General features: G+C 37.4%; 1 protein-coding gene across 4 annotated transcripts in view; it reads right to left on the minus strand.

Annotated features, from left to right (window-relative positions):
- The window catches only part of DMD (dystrophin), a 2284432-nt gene that overhangs the window by 709313 nt on the left and 1552601 nt on the right, over positions 1-22518 (minus strand). For all 4 annotated transcript variants that reach the window (XM_063634262.1, XM_063634265.1, XM_063634264.1 and 1 more), the window contains exon 50: positions 10866-10974. In XM_063634262.1, coding sequence (XP_063490332.1) covers positions 10866-10974 — 109 coding nt within the window. The remainder of the gene's footprint in view (positions 1-10865; positions 10975-22518) is intronic.

Here is a 22518-nt window from a genome sequence, read left to right on the forward strand (position 1 = left end):
GAGTTCTGTTTTGATCATGCTGAACTTAGTAAGCAAAAGTGCCTATCACCAAATCACAGTTACGAAAAGTATGCTAATAATCGAAGAAACAATTCCGATTCACTTCAGTGTGACAAGAAAACTATTATAATCCATAATGAACATTATAGAACATTTATTGATATTGTGTATTCATAAATTTCTTTGAGAATAAAGAAGAGTCCTGGGAAAATAAAGTGACATTGGAGATTGGCTAGTTTGTTTTATTTCAATATTGTCTCTCATATACATATATATATAAAATCTCTTATATATATGAGTTTATATATAAATATATGAGTTTATATATAAATATATGAGTTTATATATAAATATATGAGTTTATATATATAGTTTCCTATATAAAAACTATATGGGTATATAGCTATCTGTATATATAACTATATATAGTGACATGTAATATATATATAAACTATATACAGTTATATGTCTATATAGCTATATATATAGTGATGTAATTTAGTTCCTGGTTTTTGATATTGGAGAACAATTATGAGTTTTTTTGAAGGTGTGATAATTATTCCAGAAGTAGGAATTGAAAGTAGTATAATTTTGACTTTTTTTCCCTATTGTAGGTTTATATTGTAATTTAAGTGGGTACTGGTATAGTTAGTGCTGCTAGCAATTTTACCTAAATATTAGGATACCTAGATTGTTTGTCTGATGAACTCAGCATGGGCTGGCAAGCACTTTGGAAATAAGAGTAAAACATATTTTCATAAAAATACTGAAGATGAGAGAAGGAATACACCTTATGAATTTTAAGAGGAAGGTAGCATGTAAAGCAGAGGTTCTCAAATTTGATTTCAAGACACAGTCAAGAATGAGGGTTTAAGAATGAGACAGGGGTTATATCTGGCCTGGAAGATTTGCATCAATGCCATAGAATATCCCTCTTTGATCAGCACTGTAATCTTAAAAAAATAGGACTTACTACTGAGAGTGTGAAAATATATATATCTGTCAGCTGTGTCTCAGCAGGGAACAAAGTTGAGATACATAAGAATACTGAAGAGCACTGAAATTAAACTCAGGAGATATGGGGTTGGGTCCAGATTCTGCCACTAAACAGCTGGTCAAGCATGCAATCACTTAATCTTCTTGGTATCATTATTATTACATGGGAAGGTTGATGTATTTGATCTATCTGTAAAATAAATGTACTTGTTCACTTGACCAAAAAATATTAGTGCAATACCTACCATATGCTAGTCATTGAATTATAGCTAGACACACCTGGTATTTGGCATGTAAAGGTAGGAAAAGGGTATATAGACTTTATGATGTGACAGAGTCATGGGTAGACCAGTAATTATGGAACAGCCTCCAATTCTGAAGCTCACAACAGAAAAATAGTATGGAAAACACTTGGAAGGGTAGGAGGAGGGCCACAGAGATGCTAAAAATTTGAGAAACAGCTTTTTTGTTGCCAGACCATGGGGACTCTTCTGATTTAAGATAGAAAAGAAAAGTGGGAAGGAGATTAAATAACAGACCTCAAAGAATGAACACTGTCAAAATGTACAGTAAGCATAAATGTACTTTTCTTATTCAAATAAAAATAATTTAGACAGTAACTGGAACTTAGGTTAGGTAGTTGAAAAACTGTCAAGTATAGCAGATTGGTAGAACTCCATCTGCTCTTCACTTTTTAAGAAGAGAGTTGGCAGTTACCCTTCTAAGATTGCTTCTAATAGAATGAGAGCCTTTCCTGAGATAGTGGAAAAGAATGAATGACTGTTCAAATACTTTTCAGACCACAATCTTAAAATCGACAACTGAAGTACAAAACTGCTACAATTTCCTTTCGAAATCTTGTTTCTTTGAAGGTAAAGTTATATTCAATTTTAAAACTATTCAGTGACGTTTTAGGAAATACTAGGAATACATGTTGAAGCCTTCCATTTTGAGCAGTAGGGTACTTATTCTCATAAATATGCCTAAATAGCTCTGGTTTCTTCGTCAGAGTATGACAGTCAAGATTATGGTATACTCTGTAGTGATTTCAAGCAGAAGTCCTTTCTTGAAGAGTGTTAGATAGCATAAGAAGGTTAAAGTAAGTTTACTGTAATTAACACTTTATTTCTGTTAAAATGCAGGACATAAGTAATCAAAAAATCTCTAATCATCAGAATTGATGTTAGCCTTCTCTTTTTCCTAGAAATGATGAATTAGAGCTTCTCCTCCTTCATCAGGTCAGACCCCAAAGCACAACCCTAACTGGAAATGGTAACCATGCAATAAAACTACCAAAAGGTTAAGAGAGGGAGAAGAAAGGGAACTTCATCACAAAATGGATAATTAACATCTAAATGCTGAATACTAAATACTAAACAGTAGAAGTTTCACATTCTATCACTGTCTTGGATGTTAACAATGATGCCATTGTAGTGCCTTTCCTGTTAACCAGTGAGCATTGTTGAAGAACCTGGCCTGGGACCAGGGACCCCCTACTGCCTACATAGAAAGACTTCCTTCTGATGAGTGTGAGCAGTGCTGGGGCCCCACCAGCCAGGGCTTTCTGTTGTCACTCCCCTTTCTACAGTGTGACACATCTCATTGTATTTCAAGCACTCTTACCTCACTGATACATACAAATATGAATTTTTAAATTAATTAACTAATGTCAAGAGTTAAGGAGTCTCTCCAGCTGCTCCAAGGTCTTGAAGTATCTTGGGATAGGGTTTAAAATTGATTTATTTTGTTATTGGAACTGATTAAGGGTCTTCACATTTTTTGTACAAAAGCTTGCTCCTGACGTATTAGACTTTGAGGAAGTTTTCAAGGTTTAGAGGCTGTAACTATAAAAACGGCAATAGTATAGCCATGTCGTAAGTGTTTTTAGCAGAGAAATCATCTGATAATGAGGAAGAAAAAGATTTGGCCTCACTGAAATTTATTTGCCTAATCCTAAAGGTTCACCTGAAGCAGAATCAACAGTGGAAACATAACCAAAACAGGAAAGGGTGTGGGTTATACACCCCTCCCCTGCCACGTTTCTATTAATGAGAAGGATCAGGACCCAAGAGAGGAACAAGAATGCAAGAACTAATTGCCATCCTCTTTTTCCTTCGCTGCAGATAAATGAAGGCCATTTTCACAAAAAAATATGATCACTGCAGATAAATGTAGGGTATTGTCACAATAAATGAATCATTTTTTTTTTTTTTGCAATTCAAGCCAAAAAAAGTAGTATGACAAAAGTACATTTAAGTGCCAAGTAACCTCACGCTTTAACTGCCTAGATATTTAAAGTATTATTGAAGTGGAAATGGAATGCTTTATTTAACTTTGGAGAGGTGAGTGAAGTTCAAATTAAAATGTATAAATCACCATGGAATACTATGCAGCCATAAAAAAGGATGAGTTCATGTCCTTTGTAGGGACATGCATGAAGCTGGAAACCATCATTCTCAGCAAACTATCGCAAGGACAAAAAACCAAACACCGCATGTTCTCACTCATAGGTGGGAATTGAACAATGAGAACACATGGTCACAGGAAGGGGAACATCACACACCGGGGCCTGTTGTGGGGTAGGGGGAGGGGGAGGGATAGCATTACGAGATATACCTAATGTTAAATGACAAGTTAATGGGTGCAGCACACCAACATGGCACATGTATACATATGTAACAGACCTGCACATTGTGCACATGTACCCTAAAACTTAAAGTATAATAAAAAAAATAAAAAAATAAAAATGTTAAGCAAAAAAATAAATAAAACAAATTAAAATGTATAAATAACCTTATATGTGAGGATTTGATATTCAATTTAAATAGAGACTTCAAAAAATTCAAATGGAGATAAATAAATCACTGCTTGATATACGGTGTACTGATTAATAGCATAAGCTCTGGAAACATAGAGACTTATTTCTGAATACCCACTCTGTCACGGACTAGCACTGTAACCTTGGACAAATTATTTAACCTTTCTGACCCTTGGTTATCTCATCTATAAAATGGGAATTGCAACATAACTTACTCAAAAGGTGTAACTGTGGCACTAATTCTAAGACTTGTATTAATTTAGGTTTGCTCAGAAGTAGACCCTGAGATAAGGATTTAAATACAAATAATTTAATTGGGAGCTGATCCTAGAAAGCCATGGTAGAGGAGAAGATAGAGCTGTAGAGCTGAAGATATATATGTCAGTTGTATCTCAGCAGGGAACAAAGTTGAGATATACAAGAATACTGAAGAGGACTGAAATCAAACTCAGGAGATGTGGGGTTGGATCCAGATTCTGCCAAAACGGAAAGGAAGCCTATACATGGGAAGGAAGCCTATACGAGGCACGCTAATAAGCATGCTTAGCATTGTGGTCAACTGCCCAATCCACTGGAGATTTTTAGTGTGGAACATGCATTGGAGGTGTCCTACCCAAGGGGAGAAGAAGGTGGGATATTTATTGATAGGGTTTGGCTGTGTTCTCACCCACATCTCATCTTGAATTGTAACTCCAAATAATCCCCACGTGTTGTGGCAAGGACCGTGTGGGAGGTAACTGAATCCTGGGGGTGGGTTTTTCCTGTGCTGTTCTCCTGACAGTGAATAAGTCTCATGAGATCTGATGGTTTTATAGAGAACAGTTCCCCTGCACATGCTCTCTTGCCTGCTGTCATGTAAGAAGTGCCTCTGCTCCTCCTTTGCCTTCTGCCATGATTGTGAGGCCTCCCCAGCCATGTGGAACCGTGAGTCCATTAAACTACTTTTTCCTTTATAAATTACCCAGTCTCGGGTATTTCTTCATAGCAGTATGAAAACTATGAAGACCAACACATTTATCCCCCAGCTTGTGTCCATTGGTTAAGTGCTATTCCAGAGATATCTCCTCCCCAGCTTCCAGCCTGCTCTGTAAGTGGGAGAGCTACTCCTATAGCCAGAGAAAGGACTCAGGTAGACTCACAGGTACTTGTAGTTAGAAGCTTCATGGTTTATAGGAAGGCTGAGTGGTAAGGGGAAATGGGTAGCCCACTAAGGGTCAAATCTATCTTACCAGCCTCGTTTCTGTAAATAAAGTGTCATTGGAGCACAGCCGTGTCCCTTTATTTAGGTATTGTCTGTGGCTTTTAGTATACAATGACAGAGTTGACCACGTGACCCATAAAGCAGAAAATATTTAGTATCGTTCCTTTGCATAAACAGTGTGTTGATCCCTTATATAGTTGGTAGCACAACTGAGATATCAGAATTTAGGCTTCTTGACCTCCAATACTGTGCTTTCCTAATTACACTTGAGACTTGTTCACTCCAAACTTAATTACAGGAAGAGATGATTTTACCAGTGTTTAATCAACTAGAAAACTCTATTAACTGGCTGTTCTATATGTCTATATACAATGGGTTATTCACTCGATAGTTATTACCAAGAGACATTTGAATCAAATATCCTGATTTGGAGTCTTCACATTAAGCATGTCTATATGCAATTTCTTTCAAAAATGCTAAATCGGATATTGTAGAACATTAACGTTCTCAGGCCCAGCAGCTTGTGGATAAGAAAGGATTCACATTGACATTTACAACCAGATTTGCTGGCTCTTTGCCTCCATCTGCCACGCAAGCCTTCAGACCCATGCAAAGTCCTGTCTACGTAAATGATTCTGAAAGTCTCTAGAGGAACTTATGGCCTTTCTTCTCAGAGGTCTTATCCAGGAACATTGAACAGCTCTGCAGGGCAAATACTGCCTGGTTTAGTGTGCTGTCCATCTCCTTGAACTTCTAAGCTATAACATCCTTGGGGTGGGGGGATGGGGAGTAGAGGTGCTAAAATAAGATGGATTTCCCTTTAGCATTCATAGCACTGGATCTCATTGGAATCCCACTCCTTGCTGCACACAGCAGAAGGGATGAATTTATTCTTCCCCACTCACTGTACGTCTGTGGTAGTAGTTCTCAAAGCATAGTCCAGCATCAGCATAACCTAGGAACTTTTTTAGAGATGCAAGTCTTGGCCAGGCACAGTGGCTCATGCCTGTAATCCCAGCACTATGGGAGGCTGAGGCAGGTGGATCACCTGAGGTCAGGAGTTCGAGACCAGCCTGACCAACATGGTGAAACCCTGTTTCTACTAAAAATACAAAAATTAGCCAGGCATGGTGGCGCGTGCCTATAATCCTAGCTCCTCAGGAGGCTAAGGCAGGAGAATCGTTTCAACCCAGGAGGCAGAGGTTGCTGTGAGCTGAGATCACACCACTGCACTCCAGCCTGAGTGACAGAGCAAGACTCAGTCTCAAAAAAAAAAAAAAAGAGAGAGAGAGAGAGAGATATGCAAGTCTCACCCCAGAGCTAGTAAATCAGAAACTCTGGGGTTGAAGCCCAGTAATCTATACTTTGCGAAGAACTGGGTGGTTCTAACGCATGGTAATTTTTGAGAATCACTGAAATAGAGCATTGGATTAAGACCAACACTTTTGATCTCCAGTTTCCCTCCTTTTCCCCAATGTAGTGATTTGTGTATAAATATGGTGACAATAAAACCTTCTATCCCCAATATGCATACCCCTTTGCTATGCAATGTGGCATCTCCTCCTTTCAAGAGATGAAGTAATTTCCTCATCTCTTGAATCTGGGTTGATCTTTTGAGGTGCTTTGACCAATAGAACTTAGCAGAAGTAATCTACAAGTTTCAAAGCCTAGGCATCAGAAGGTCTTGTAGCTTCCACTCGCCCTCTCTTGGAACACTGCCCTGAGAATACCATGTAAGGAAGCCCAATCTAGCCTACAGGATGATGAGTGGCCTTAGGAAGAACCAAGGTTCTACAACCAACAGCCAGCTGTCAGATATCTGAGAGAGTCCATTTTAGACCATCTAGCTCCTGTTCACTTGCTAGATAACTGCATCCACATAAGTAACACCAAGCAAGACCATCAGAATAACTATCCAGCTAACCACAGAGCAAACTTCAGACATACAGAATTATGAGCAATAAATCACTCTTGTTTTGAACTGTTAAGTTTTGGGGTGCTTTTATGCAACAGTAGAAACTGATACAGACAGGTGTCTGAGCAACGATTGCAAGTTTGTTTTTTTTTCCAGCATGTCGATTTGTCCTGAAAATTAAAACAATTTATACAGCTCAGGCAAAGCCACCCCATTATAATTTATAATTTAAGTAAGCAGCCACAAGGTAGTTTGGTTTAGTGTTCATAAAACAAAACAAGCAACTTTAGGCCTCAGCTTCTACATCTATAAAAGAAGAATACTCAACTAGATCATAACTGCAATAATTATTCCAAGTTTGGATTTCTATGGTTCTAAGAAATTCAAATAGAGTGAACCAATTTTTTCTACTTCTTAAGTAGAAAAAACACAGAAACAGGCCAGTCAAGGTGGCTCATGCCTGTAATCCCAGCACTTTGAGAGGCTGAGGCAGGCGGATCACTTGAGGTCAGGAGTTTAAGACCAGCCTGATCAACACGGAGCAACCCGTCTTTACTAAAACTAGTAAAATTAGCTGGGCATGGTGGTGCGCACCTGTATCCCAGCTACTTGGGAGGCTGAGGCAGGAGAATCACTTGAACCTGAAAGGCAGAGGTTGTAGTAAACTGAGATCGCACCACTGCACTCCAGCCTGGGCAACAGAGCAAGATTCTGTCACACACACACACACACACACACACACACACACAGAGAGAGAGAGAGAGAGAGAAAAGAAAGAAAAGAAAAAACACGGAAACATGTATCACTTTTACTCCAGATACGTTTAAGATTGAGTTAAATTATATTAACTGCTGGCCAGCTGCATCCGTATCTGTAATTTTCCATTAGGTTCTTGGACAGAGAGATAGTGTAAAGCACAGCAACAAAAGAAAACACAGGCTTTGGAGCTTGACACATGGATTGAAACCCTTGCTTGCTTGCTTTCTAGCTGTGTGACCTTAATCTAGCTATTTTCCCCCTAAACCTCGGACTCCTTAATCTTTAAAAATTATCTATAACTATACGTTCTTTGCAGTTATTTTGAGGATAAAGACATATATGTTAAAGCTACACATATGTGTGTAGCTTCTACACATTTAATAGTAGGAATGCAATGGAAAAAATTTGCTATAATGAATTATAAATTCTATTACATTGTAATATAGTACATGAAATAATATACACAAGAAGCATAATACAAATTAGATTTTCTTTTTTTATATTGCATTTATTTCTGATTAACTTCCTGCAAGTCAGGAAGTCAGGAATAGAAACAATTCTTTATTCTGATATTTGAACCACCACAGTAAAGAAAAAAGAAAATCTTATTTTAATAAAAGCAGCTCTGAATTTAAATGACTACCTGTTGTTTTTTTTTCATTCAACATTTGTGTATTTAACTTCTTGACTTTATGCTCAGATCTGTTTCAGTTTGCTAAAGAGGATGAAAAGCACCTGCTTTTGAGAAAATTCCTCTTTCTCTTAATTCTTTTTTAGCACTACCACAACTCTGCCAGCTATCACCAACAGCTTTGAGCTGAGGGCATTCCCAGACTCTCCATACTGGCAGCAGTGTGGAGGGCACAGGAGAAGACAAGAGTGGTGGGGGGTGATGAGACCCTCATGTTGGGGAGAAGGAAGTAGGGCAGTGCTATGAAAGATGAATATCTCTCATGGCTTCCATCACACTTCCCCTGACCCACTCCTCTAGTTTCACTGATCTCCTTAATATTCCGTCATCTGGTTCCTACTTCAGTATCGTTGCTCAGTCTTTTCTCTCCCTGCCTGGAATAATTTTCCCAGAAAAACACCAGGCTCACTTCCTCACTTACATCAGTTTTCTGATATTCTCTTAATAGACAAGCTTCCCTGACCACACTATAGACAATAATACCCTCATCCCATCTCCCTGATTAGTTGTTCTCTGTCATGGTGTTTCTCAAATGTCAATGTGCACAGGATTCACCTGGGGATTCTATTAAAATGCAGATTGTGATTCAGTGGGTCTAGGATAGGGGCCTCAGATTCTGCGTGTCTAACAAATACCCATTGACATCAATCTGTAGACTACACTCTACAGCACTTATAATTATTGAGACAGTATATATTTTCTTCATTAGTTTATTGTCTTTCTCTTTCAATTACAATATATGTTTTATGGAAGGAGAGACTTTTATTCTATGCTGTATTCGCAGCACCATTATGATGCTCAACACATGGGAGTTAATAAATAAAGTGGATGAATTATATATGTTGCTGGAAATCAAAACTGGAACTTTCAATGCATTTTTCTTATAAACATTGTTACATTTAGGTAAATTACATGTTAAATGGATTTCGGTGCCCTGGTTTTGGAGCCTTCCTACCATGCGTAACGTGGCTTATATGGGACATAAACTCTAAGTTCAGAGTTTAACGAACTTATAAAAAAATCATTGGAACATAATCTCTTCATAGAGTTACAGAATCTGAGGCTGAACATACCAGAGACAGCCAGAAAACAGACACCAATAAATGATAACACAGGAACAAACTATGCATATTCGCTGAGGGAACCAAAAATTACAGCTCATAAAAAGAAATAAACCTGACATAGTTAGTTGAATATAACCCTGATATAGCAATTTTAGTGTCCCAGATTGACAAAAAAAACCCATAATGCTTGCATATCTTTTTCAAGTCTCCAAAGTCGTTAAATCTAACTCTGATGACTGCTGAGAAATCCCAGAGGGCACATGAGATGCACTGTCCCCAGATCGTAGGGCTTCTTTTAATCCAAGCACTATTTATGCCTTCTAATGAATTATGATTGTGCTACCCCAGGTGTGATTCTTCCAGTTCAGTATTTTTCTACTTGACATAAAATAAAAATCAACTTTACCTGAAGAACCAGTCACCATGCTTTAATGCTTCAATCATCTGATCTTTGAAACGTAGACAAGGCAAAAAAAAAAAAAACCAAAAAGAAAAAAAAAAAAAACACCCAAAGATGTTTTTAGTTCTGCCTAATTATAGAATGGTACAGCAAAGAAGTTTTCTGGCTTCTTTCCCCTGAGAGTCAAAGCCAGCATTAACATTGCCATGAGAATTTACGAATACCTTCTATCAACAACTGAATAGGAAAGAAAATAAAATAGACTGAAAATATGCAGTGAAAACAAAAGTTAAAACTACAGCTAAACGAAGAAATATTCCTCCCCCAAGTCAGCTTGTGGTCCTCACAATCCATTTTTCTTTTTCTTGAACTAAAAATCGGAGAGCTCTTAAAATTTGTTTGCAAATGGGACAGGGAGAGGTACTAGTAGGACTGTGTGTGTTTCTGTGGTTTCTATGATTTTTGTAGACATATCTGTCCCTCTTCAGGGACAATGCACACATCCCCAGATGCTAGGAATATTGGTTGTTAATGGCGTTCCTTACCACGAACTGCCTTCGGCCTCAGAAAACTTGTCCAAATTGTCCTTCCACCCTCAGGCAGCAGCCAGCCCATGGCCAATGGCTGGCTGGATCGGGAATACAAAGGTCAGGCCCACCGCCTGCAATTCAGGACAGCTCTGCACAGCCAGCCCAGATGTAGGGCTCCTGTGAGACTGGCTTAGGCCTCTGTTGCAGACAAATCACATTTCAGACTCTCCCACAATCTCCCTTGTGCTCTTCTCTTCCTTGTGGGTGTATCTCCAGAGAACATTCCCCATATCCCGTTGTCATGCAACACTTTGAATCAGAGTCAATTTCCAAGGAATGTACTCTAAGACTTTTTGCATAGTCAATAACACAAAGGTTTATCTCTATCTTTAGAATTGAAACAAATGTTCTCTCTCACCCAGTCATCACTTCATAGTTGCACTTTTGAACAAATAGCTAGAGCCAAAGAGAATGGGATCCAGTATACTTACAGGCTCCAATAGTGGTCAGTCCAGGAGCTAGGTCAGGCTGCTTTGCCCTCAGCTCTTGAAGTAAACGGTTTACCGCCTTCCACTCAGATCTCAGATCTTCTAACTTCCTCTTTAATAGAAAAGCATACACATTACTTATTTGATTAACACTTTGAAGATAACTCAATTCATGAACATCTTAATCCATTTGGTGAATGTATTATTGGATTTCTATTATATTTTACTTCTAAATTAACTTTAGTGCATAGAATTTCTTTTAAAGGAATTATAATTATTTTAGCCAACCACCTTACAAATATTTATCGATTGCTCCATACAAAAACTCTTTCTCCAGGCATAATTTTATTTAAAGGAAGTAGAGTGCAAACATTAGTGAAAACAAACCAACAAAAACAGTTCCCTCTCAGCAACTAGCTTAATTCTTGAAGAGTATCTATTGTGGTCACATACTAAAATTATCCAGATAACTTTAGAAAAATCCTAATGTACTGGCTCACCCCCAGTCAATTATATCAGAATCTGTTAAAGGGAGGGGCTGCAGTGGACATGGGAATATGCTACTCAGAGCCCCCTTCAGAGAAAGACTCTTGTTCCAGATGATGGAAATGATGTCAGTAGACATTCTTCAGCTGTCAGTCCCTTCAGGGACTGCCTGAGCTGCAGAGAGCTGCCTTGTCCAAGGTCATGCCTTTCCCCGGGCAGCCCTCATTCAGTGGCTGATCAAGGTGAAGGTATAAAGGCCTAATTTGGCTCAAAGCAGGACAAGTTTGAAGGGCTATTTCAGCTGCAGAGCTCCCCGTGGCATAAGGCAAGCCTGTATATGGCCAGTGGTGTGCTGGTAGATGTATATCAACTGGATCTCTGATCTCAGGGTGTTTAAAAACACCTTGTTTTTGGTGTTTGCCAATTTCTGTGGTGTAAATATTCCTACCACGGTTACATTTAAATTACCAAGAAGATAACATCAAGTGGCTGGAAAAACGCCTGACAATATAACAGTAGGCCGTCCTGAGCTGGTTCCACTTCACTGGGCAGCTAGCTATAGGATAAGTTATAGCCAGTAGAATGTGAGCAGAAGTGTTGTTTGTCAGTTTGGGGCTGAGGCTTTGAAAAATTTAGTGAGGTTTCTACATTTTTTTCCTTTCTATTGCTGGAAGCAGAAGACTCTTAGGTCCTACGGCAAATCTTTACAACTTACTGAGGAGAAAATGAAGTCCTAATGCCCTAGAGCAGTTGTTCTCATCTTTAGGATCAACAGAATCACCTGGAGACCTTGTTAATTTCTGCACGGCAGCCCCAGAGTTCTGGATTTAGTAGATACTGGGTGGAGCCCAATAATTTGCATTTTTAACAACTTTCCAGGTGATGTTGATGCTGATTGCTCAGGACAAAATCCTAAGATATCTATTACACCTAATCAGTTACCTGAGCATTTATCATAGACTAGATATGTACCATTCTTGAGAACATAATAGGCCCTCAGATCATTTTCAATAGGATTTCATTCTCTTGCGAAACCCTAGCAGAGAAAAGCTACCAAGGGAATGGCAGGCAGAGGAGGAAGATGAACAGGACCTAGGTTTCTGCAATAACATATGTAAGAAAGCTGCTTGACTAGGAAAACAGACGCTGGGTTGTCACGTGAGCAAGAAAAAAACTCCTATTGTGTTAAGCCACTGAAATATTTAGTTCATTACAAGCAGCAATACCTTACCAGTACAGTAGCACTAGTCACAGAAGCTTTACCAGTGCCTATAAGAGATAATAGCTGCATTTTTGTATCACTGTAAATTTCTATGCTTACCTTATGAGGAATACAAATAACTTGATTGATGTTGGGTTTGGTTAAAATAAATACATTAGCAGAAATTGCATTTCTAGTCTGAAGAATCAGAGTTGGAAAAGAGCCAGAAACTACAAACTCTTTAAATAGGAATGGGAACGAACCCAACCTAACTGGAATGTTTTATATACACGTTGTAGTTTAATGCTAATCATTAATTTAATGCTAATCATTTCAATGAAACCATTACTTTATTTATTCCAGAAAAATAATTGTTCAGGTGCTACTCTGTGCCAGACTTTGTGCCAGTTACTAAGCTTACAAAACTGAAGTTAGTAACCTCTAAGCATTCACAGACATATAAGTAAACTAGAACAGAGATTTTAGGAAAAAATAGTGATTTCAACAAGACATCTTGGGGGAACAGCTTAACTCAGCCTGGAGAGGTCAATAGGTTACCCACAAAAGCTAACACTTGAATTTATTTTGAAAGATGACTAGGAAGTTTTCAGAAGGGGCCATTCAAGTGCCAGGTGGAGAAAGGGCATTTCAGACAGACGGAAAACCACGTGCAAAATGGCAAGAGGTATCGAGCCTTAAAAAAGAAATGCAGTGTGTCCTGGCTATCTAGACTACAGTGTTTATAAGTAATGGTACAGAGCTGCAAGAATGCAATTTATTAAGGCCTTGTAATATGGGATTATTAGATTCCCTTCTAAAACCACAGAGTAGATGGAAGTGTTTGGAGAAGAAGAGCCATATGATACGATTCGTGTTTTGCATTGTGGAGGCTTTATCAGAAGGGTACAGAGATACGAGTTGGGAGGCTAACACGGTAATTGGAGTGGGAAGCGGTCAGCTGGACTGAAGGCTTTGGCCATACAGAAAAAAGTAGAGGGGTGTGTGTGTGTGTGTGTGTGTGTGTGTGTGTGTGTGTGTGTGTTTATTTTTCTTGCCTTTGATAGTTGAGATTTTGAGCTGGTAAACGACGAAGAGAAACTTGCCATCAAATTGTTTCTTCCAGTTGTGGGATATGATGAGGTTTCTCTTCAAATAATCTGATCAATCTTTTATTCTTTAATTCATAGTACCCCCCCCATTTTTCTCCTTTTTCTCCTTTTTCCTTTTTGCCTTTGTTAGATGCCCAGGCACACCTCAGTACCAAGCGTTATCAGTACCAGCTCACATTCATTTTCTTATTTGGAAAGAGGACTAACTTTCTAGCTCATTACAGACACCCCTTCCCCTTCCTCTCCACTTGATTTTACGTGCCCACCCTATCTAAAAAAAATCAAATGTTTAGCCAACCGGGATTAGTTTAGATTGTACGACCCGACCCCGGCCAATGAGGGGAAAGGGTACAGGGGCAGGACTTGCGTCAGGAATAAAGGCTCTCGTGCCCCTTTGTTCAGATGTGCTCTCATGGCAACTGGCCAAGGAGGCACCCCTCTGCGCAGAAGTAAAATTGCTTTGCTAAGAATCCTTTGTTCGAGTGTTCAATTTCCTTAGGATTTTGAGCATTATTCCTAACACAGTCTACCCTGTCAGCGTGTGTCTTTCCAGTCAGACTGAGTCCTCTATGCCTTGTATGATGTTTTCTTTATATCCAATCTAGTGCTTCCTAATAAGAGGAGTTCAGTAAATATTTCTGAATTGAATAAAATTAAATGAAAATTGCTACTTGAATAAAGGAAAAGAGAAAGAGACAAATAAGTTTCTTTTTCCCCAACTTGACTTCAATGTGAACTACATACCATGGATGACTTTATATATATATATATGGGACTTGAAGAAGCCTATGTAGGTTTTCCAGGTGTGCAATCATTTTATTAGGCTTATTTTTTCTTTTGAGACAGGGTCTCACTCTGTCACCCAGGCGGGAGAGCAGTGGCAAGATCTCGGCTCACTGCAGCCTCGACTTCCTAGGCAATCCTCCCACCTCAGCCTCCTGAGTAGCTACTCAGTACCACTACTGAGTAGTACTACTGAGTACATACATTTGTATGTAGAGATGGGGTTTTTCCATGTTGCCCAGGCTGGTCTCAAACTCCTGGACTCAAGTGATCTGCCCATCCCAGCCTCCCAAAGTGCTGGAATTACAGGTGTGAGCCACCACACCCAGCCTTATTAGGCTTTTATAAATCCTGAACCGAACTGTGTTTAAAAAGTAATCTCATAGACTAGGGTCACAAATTCAGGTCCCTATAGGGACTAGGTCGTAACAAAGGGAAGAATAAGCCTTGTCGAAATCAGAGAGCTATAATTTCAGATGTGGCTGCTGACTGCCAACAGAAAGGTGGGCATAAGTTAAAAATCAAAACACAGAAAAACAAACAAAAAATCCTGCTGATCATATTCCCTCACCAGTGTATACCGGAGAAGTTTCTCTCACATTCTTAAGGTCATAAGGAAGTACAAGAAAGTTTGTTGCTGCATTGTGGAGAATTGAGGCCAACATGGGTGTGTATGTGAAAGAAATGGATAAGGGTATATATCGAGCAATGTGGATGGATTTTTTTCTTTTTTTTTTTTAGATAGAGTTTCACTGTTGTTGCCCTGGCTGGAATGCAGTGCTGCGAGCTTGGCTCACTGCAACCTTTGTCTCCTGGGTTCAAGTGATTCTCCTGCCTTAGCCTCCTGGTAGCTGGGATTACAGGCTCGCACCACCACACCTGGATAATTTTTGTATTTTGTCTTTCACCATGTTGGCCAGGCTGCCTCGAACTCGTGACCTCAGGTGATCTGCCCATCTTGGCCTCCCAATGTGCTGGGATTGCAGGCATGAGCCACTGCGCCCGGCCATGGATGGATCTTTAAAACACAATTATGAATGTTAGAAAAGCTAAGAAACAAGATTTATAGCACAGTGTAGCTTTTATACATTTAAAATATACTTATAAATAATATATTTTAAAAGGATAAAGCAGGAAAGAAACGGGAATAGAGATATTATTGTCACATTTCAATAATTTTGCTAATTGGTTACTAAACATAACCATTAATATAAATTAAATTTTATAGATATAAAATAAACTGTGCTAAGAACAAAAGATAATATATAGTAAGGATTCATCACTTCTTAATTTAACTATCATCAGTGCTCTTGAGATTATGTCTATTGTGTCTGGCTTCAAGTCAAATCAAGGCTTTCAATGTTTTTATCCAGAATGCATGATGTTAATATTTACTAGCATATCAATAAGTGTAACTTTTTTATTTATTAAAAATCAGTCTTGAACCCAAAAGCAAACAAAAAATAATGCTTCTGATTAGTCAGGAAAACCACCCTTGAAAGTCATCACTCATGGAAGATATTTTTCTGTCCTGACATCAGAACCTAAACACTAAAAATTAAATATTGTAAGAGATTAGTGAGTAACATATTTGATCTTCTGGTTTCCCTGTGAAGTTTCTGAAACCCTACAAAGACAGAATACTAAAAGCAATGAGAAGTAACCATTCTGATAACAGAAAGTAGCAATAGGAGACAATGAACATAAAAAACTTAAAACAGAAATGTGGTAATCTTAGACATTTATCAATGAAATGACTGTTCAACATGTGATGAAATCTCATCCTATGCCATTTAATTTATAGGAAATTACCTACATGTGCTGAGAGAGAGAGAAAAGGAGACACAGTGATAGATTAGGGATTGATTTAAATACTGCTGGGGGTATGTCCATCTTTCCGCTCAGTAAGCAAAGTGCTCCTCAGAATGAGTGGATAAAGAGAGATCAAAGTTTGCTGTTTCTACCAGTTGACTTAGGTTCCACTTTCTTCTCATGGTGTAAGTATCTCAGTGATTTGAGTTAGCTTTATATTTAAAGGTATGTATTTATCTTACAGTCTAGCTTCTAAAAGCAAATTAACCACTTCAACTGGGTCTCAACTGAAGAAAGGGTGCTTTGAATTTCACGTTCCTCATATATCACCGTATCACTAAATAGAGCAAAAATTGATGTGATAATGACACCCCTGAAAATTAAGAAAAGTTAATTTACATTGTGATTTAGAATCAGAAGTCTTAGGTTTTGTTCCTAATTCACTACTACTGGTTGTGTGATCCTTGGAAAATCAGATGGGTCACTAAGATTTATCATCCTTGAAACATGGATATAATACTACCACCTAACTCATAGCTGTGTTGGAGAAACTAAACGAGATATTTTATATGGTAAAAACGCTGTGAACTATAAAGCACTATAAATTTGTTGGTTAGATATTATGCACTGCTTAATGAAGCAAAACAGAAGATATTCAAGAAAAGTTTTCATTAAAATAGTTACAATAAAAATTTTTTCAGTGCTTTATTAAAGGACTAGGTTTTAGTTACCTAGAAAATAACATGTTTGTACATGCAATTTCTCTTTTATTAATACATAAACTCTAAATAGTCTGTCCATTTACTCAAATATTATCTTTCCCACTCTTATTTCCAGATAGGTAAATGAGGGGTTACTATAATCTCTAATGTAGAGGTGGATTTTTAAAATTAAATGGCACTACCAATGTATCACAAATGTCTGAGGACACTGCAATGGGTCAAAGGTTCAATAAGCTCAGAACTGTGTAATTTCCAATCTTTTATAATTATTAGCAAATACTTATGAAATGACTACAGTTTTTGATTTGGCTGTTCACAAAAACAATCTTGCTACTTTTTCAAGAGTTTGGTGTACTGTAGAGTTGAAATGGATTATTTATATATTATGCAAGTTCTTTTTTGTTTTGCTTCATTTTGCTTTTCACTTCTCTGGCATTTGCCTGTATTTTCAATTCTCTCATCATTCCAATTAAGCTGTAAAATTCATTTGCATAACAAAAAATGTTTGGCTGTAGCAACTAGTCAGGTGTTCATCATATAATAAACTTTAAGCAGTGCTCAATAAAAATCTGTAAAAGGTAACAATTTGCAATACATGTTAATCATCTATAAGCAAATTTAAGGAAATCAAATAAGTACTTAAATCCCAACTTATTTAAATAGCATATCAGTGGGATAATAGTTATCAAGTCCTATTCTTGACTACATCTCCATAATTTTAAAACTTTGAATATGCTAACTAAATTGCAGGTCCAAGGTTTTCTGCACAAGAGCTCCAAACTCAACAATCAGAGTGAATTCGTGTTCTACCAAAATGGATAAACTTTGGGAGCACTTTTTTTTGTAAATGGAAAAATTAGATTTATTATAGGTGACTTTTGCAGCTGAGCATTATTCTCCATTGTATATACTTTGCTTGAAAATATTCATTAAATGTTAAGACAACTATATCAACTACGAAATTTCTTCTTTACGAAGAACAGGAATTAGTTACAAAAAAAAGTGATTTCTGAATATAGCTTTCCTTTTAAAATTTAAAATGGATAAATATTTAAGGTGATAGATACTGCAATCACTCTGATTTGATCACTATATATTATATGCTTGTATCAAAATATCACTTGTGGTAAAAGGACGGAAAAAGATATTCCATGAAAATGGGAACCAAAAGCAAGCAGGAGTAGCTATTCTTCTATCAGACAAAATGGGCTTTAAAGCAATAATAGTAAACAAAAGATAAAGAAAGACATTGTATAATGATAAAAGGATTAGTCCAACAAGAAGATATTTACTACAATACTCAATTTATATGCACCTAACACTGGCGCTCCTAGCTTTATAAAACAATAGTACTAGACCTAAGAAATGAGATAGACAGCAATGCGATAATAGTGGGGGACTTCAATACTCCACTCACAGCACTAGATAGGTCATTGAAACAAAAACTTAACAAAGAAACAATGGACTTAAATTATACCCTAGAATGGACTTAACAGATATTTACAGAACATTCTTCCCAACAATTATAGAATATACATTCTTATCAGCAGATGGAACATTCTTCAAGACAGGTCATACAAGAGGCCACAGTCTTAATAAATTTAGGAAAATCAAAATCATATCAAGTATCTTCTCAGACCACAGTGGAATAAAACTAAAAATCAACTCCAAAAGGAACCCTCAAAATTATGCAAACACATGGAAATTAAGAAATCTGCTCTTGAATGACTTTGGGGTTAACAATGAAATTGAGATGGAAATTAAAATATTTTTTGAAATGAATAATAGTGACACAATTTATCAAAATCTCTGAGATACAGCAAAAACAGTGCTAAGAGGAACGTTCATAGTGTTAAATACTACATCAAAAATTCTGAAAGAGCACAAATTGACAACCTAATGTCACATTTCAAGGAACTAGAGAAACGAGAACAAACTAAACTCAAATCCAGCAGAAGAAAAGAAATAACAAAGATCAAAGCAGAACTAAATGAAGTTGAAACAAAAAAATACAAAATATAAATGAAACAAAAAGCTAGTTCTTTGAAAAGATAAACAAAATTGATAGACCATTAGCAAGATTAACCAAGGAAAGAAGAGAGAAGATTCAAATAAGCTCAAGTAGAAATGAAACTGGAGACACTACAACCTACATCACAAAAATACAAAAGATCATTCACTACTAGTATGAACACCTTTATGCACACAAACTAGAAAATCTAGAGGAAGTGGATAAATTCCTGGAAACATACAACCCTCCTAGTTTAAATCAAGAAGAAATAGAAACCCTGAATGCTTCGGCTGGGTGCAGTGCCTCACGTCTGTAATCCTAGCACTTTGGGAGGCTGAGGCAGGCAGATCACTAGGTCAGGAGTTCGAGACCAGCCTGGCCAACATAGTGAAACTCCGACTCTACTAAAAATACAAAAATTAGCTGGGCGTGGTGGTAGGCACCTGTAATCTCAGCTACCTGGGAGGCTGAGGCAGGAGAATCACTTGAAACCGGAAGGTGGAGGTTGCAGTGAGCCAAGATCGTGCCACAGCACTAAAGCCTACATGAAAGAGCAAAACTCCATCTCAAAAAAAAAAAAAAAAAAGAAAGAAACCCTGAACATACCAGTAACGACCAGCAAGGTTGAGTATCAGTAATTTAAAAATTGACAAAAAAAAGTCCAGGACCAGATGGATTCACAGCTGAATTCTACCAGACATTCAAAGAAGAATTGGTACCAATTACGATGAAACTATTTCAAAAGATAAAGAGGGAATCCTTCCTAAATCATTCTATGAAGTCAGTATCACCCTAATACCAAAACCAGAAAAGGACATAACAAAAAAGAAAGCAGCAGCACAAAAATAGCAGCACAATTTGCAATTGCAAGATATGGAACCAACCCAAGTGTCCATCGACCAATGAATGGATAAAGAAAACGTGGTATCTATATACCATGGAATATTACTCAGCCATAAAAAGGAATCTCATTTGCAGTAACTTGAATGGAGCTGGCGGCCATTATTCCAAGTAAAGTAACTCAGGCATGGAAAACTAAATACCATATGTTCTCACTCATAAGTGGGAGCTAAGCTATGAGGATACAAAGACATACAGAGTGATACAATGGACTTTGGGGACTCTAGGTGGGGAGCTTGGGAGTGAGGTAAGGGATAAAAGACTACTTATTGGGTACGGTATACACTACGCAGGAAATGGATACATAAAAAATTTCAGAATTCGCCACTATAGAACTTATCCATGTAACCAAAAACCACCTATACCCCCAAAACTACTGAAATTATAAAAAATAAGCAAAATATAACTTGTACCCCACAAATACATATGTACAATTATACATATATAAAATTAAAAATAAAAAAAAATTTTAATTAAGTTTCCTAAGGTAGCTACAATTGTGGCTGCTTTCTTGCCTCATATTTTTTGGATATTTAAAAAATATTAAATGATTTTTATGTTTTCTATCATTACGACAAGGAAAAAGCCTTCTAGAAATAGATATTATTTGATGTAGAATAAGTAAGGAAAAATAATATATTCGTTTAATACAATCATAAAAATATCATTTGTTTAAAAAAGTAAACTAGAATATAGTTTTAAACTCTGAGTTTGAGATTTTCAAAATTTAAAAATATATCTTGTGTCAATGGTTGGCATGCAATTAGTATCTACTGAATAAATAAAGGACTCTACCCACGGCTGTATATATACAGGCATACATTCGAATATTGTAACTGAAACATCTATGTCTCTTTGTCTCTCTTTTTAAGTGTAATTAGTACAACTGAGGACAAGAGGTGAAATTCAAATCTCTAAAATGCTTCCCTAATTTCAGCATGAGCTACTGAGTATATGAGACTTTTCACTCAAATATTCTCTCAGAAAAGAAAGTTGGCTCATATTCAAGACTTTATACTATCTCTTATGTCTCAATCATTTTATTCTGAACCACAATGTTGTATATTAGCCTGAAATAACTCAAGAGATGTGATGCTTACATAAGTATTCTGACAAAATTTGCTTAATTAAAAAGGGAGGCAAAGAAAGTTGATAAATCTTTAGCAATCATTCCTAATGTATAGCTTCACAATCACTCGTGGCAGAGATCATTGTAAACAAGTCTTTTAAAGAATTTGTTAAAAAGCCAAACAACTTAAAAAGCAGAAAGAATATGTTAGTCTATTGGGAATTTTTAAAAAATCACATCTGGCTGGGTGCGGTGGCTCACGCCTGTAATCCCAGGAATTTGGGAGGCCGAGGCGGCCTGATTACCTGAGGTCGGGAGTTTGAGACCAGCTTGACCAACGTGGAGAAACCCCATCTCTACTAAAAATACAAAATTAGCTGGGCATGGTGGCGCATGCCCGTAATCCCAGCTACTTGGAAGGCTGAGGCAGGAGAATCGCTTGAACCCAGGAGGTGTAGGTTGCGGTGAGCTGAGATCGCACCACTGCACTCCAGCCTGGGCAACAAGAGCGAAACTCCGTCTCAGAAACAAACAAACAACCAAAATCGTATCTAAGAAAAATGAAAAAAAACAATTTTCCTAATATTTTGTGAATGGGTATTGAAGTTTGGGATAAAAATTTCAGCTATAGCATTGAGAACGTGAAAAATAGCTCTGCTGGTAGCTGGCAGCTGGCAGCTAGCTAGGCCATGATGGTCCCAGCTGGATGTTAAAAAACACTCATAGAAATAAACTAGGCAGACACAAGGCCACCCCATGGCCCTGTTTGAAACAAGACAGAGACAAGGCCTTTCTGCTATCACAGAAATGACTAATATGAGGCATTGCTGCTCCTTTACCAACGACGTGTCTAGCCCTACTTTAATCTCATCTTCTAGATAAACACTGAGATACCTAATCACTACATTGACTCTGTTTCTTGAAAGCATCTAATCCAGAAATGACTTCTACCTTCTCAATTCCTCCTCAGAATCATGCAGCCAGCTGAACTCTGTAAGAAGCTTTTTTCCAATGCCCTCTTACTGAGATGCCCACACTCTGTCTGAAGTGTTTTACGCTCTTGCTGCAATAAGGTAAATATTCTTAATTTTTTGATTACAGGTATGTTGCTAGTAATCTTGGCCCAGAGGGCTTTGAGAGTATTATGTGGGGATTCACACAATGCCATATTACAAATAACTCAGCAAGCCGATGAGCTCTACAATTCTAGAATACACATACGAAGGGTTTGAATGAAAATGTTTCATAAAATATAAATGTGCCAGGTATTTCTAAATGAGTGTGCTATTTTATAAAATGTAAGACTGCAAATATGGAAATGCTACTCAATTAAGAAATTGAATAGAATTAGACATTTGACAATCTCATCCATACTTCTAAATGTTTATGTTTACAAGTTGCCCAAAAATCTATTACAAATTTTTTCTCTTCTCATTGGGAAAGTGAAGCTCTCCTCAAGTTTATGCATTGGGATTAGCATTTATTCAACCTCTTACACTCCAAGACTTTGTTTTCAGTTGTAAAGCAAACTTGTATTTATTTATTTATTTATTTATTTATGAG

Source organism: Symphalangus syndactylus, chromosome X (genome assembly GCF_028878055.3).
Source record: "Symphalangus syndactylus isolate Jambi chromosome X, NHGRI_mSymSyn1-v2.1_pri, whole genome shotgun sequence".
In the NCBI taxonomy this organism is placed as follows: domain Eukaryota; kingdom Metazoa; phylum Chordata; class Mammalia; order Primates; family Hylobatidae; genus Symphalangus; species Symphalangus syndactylus.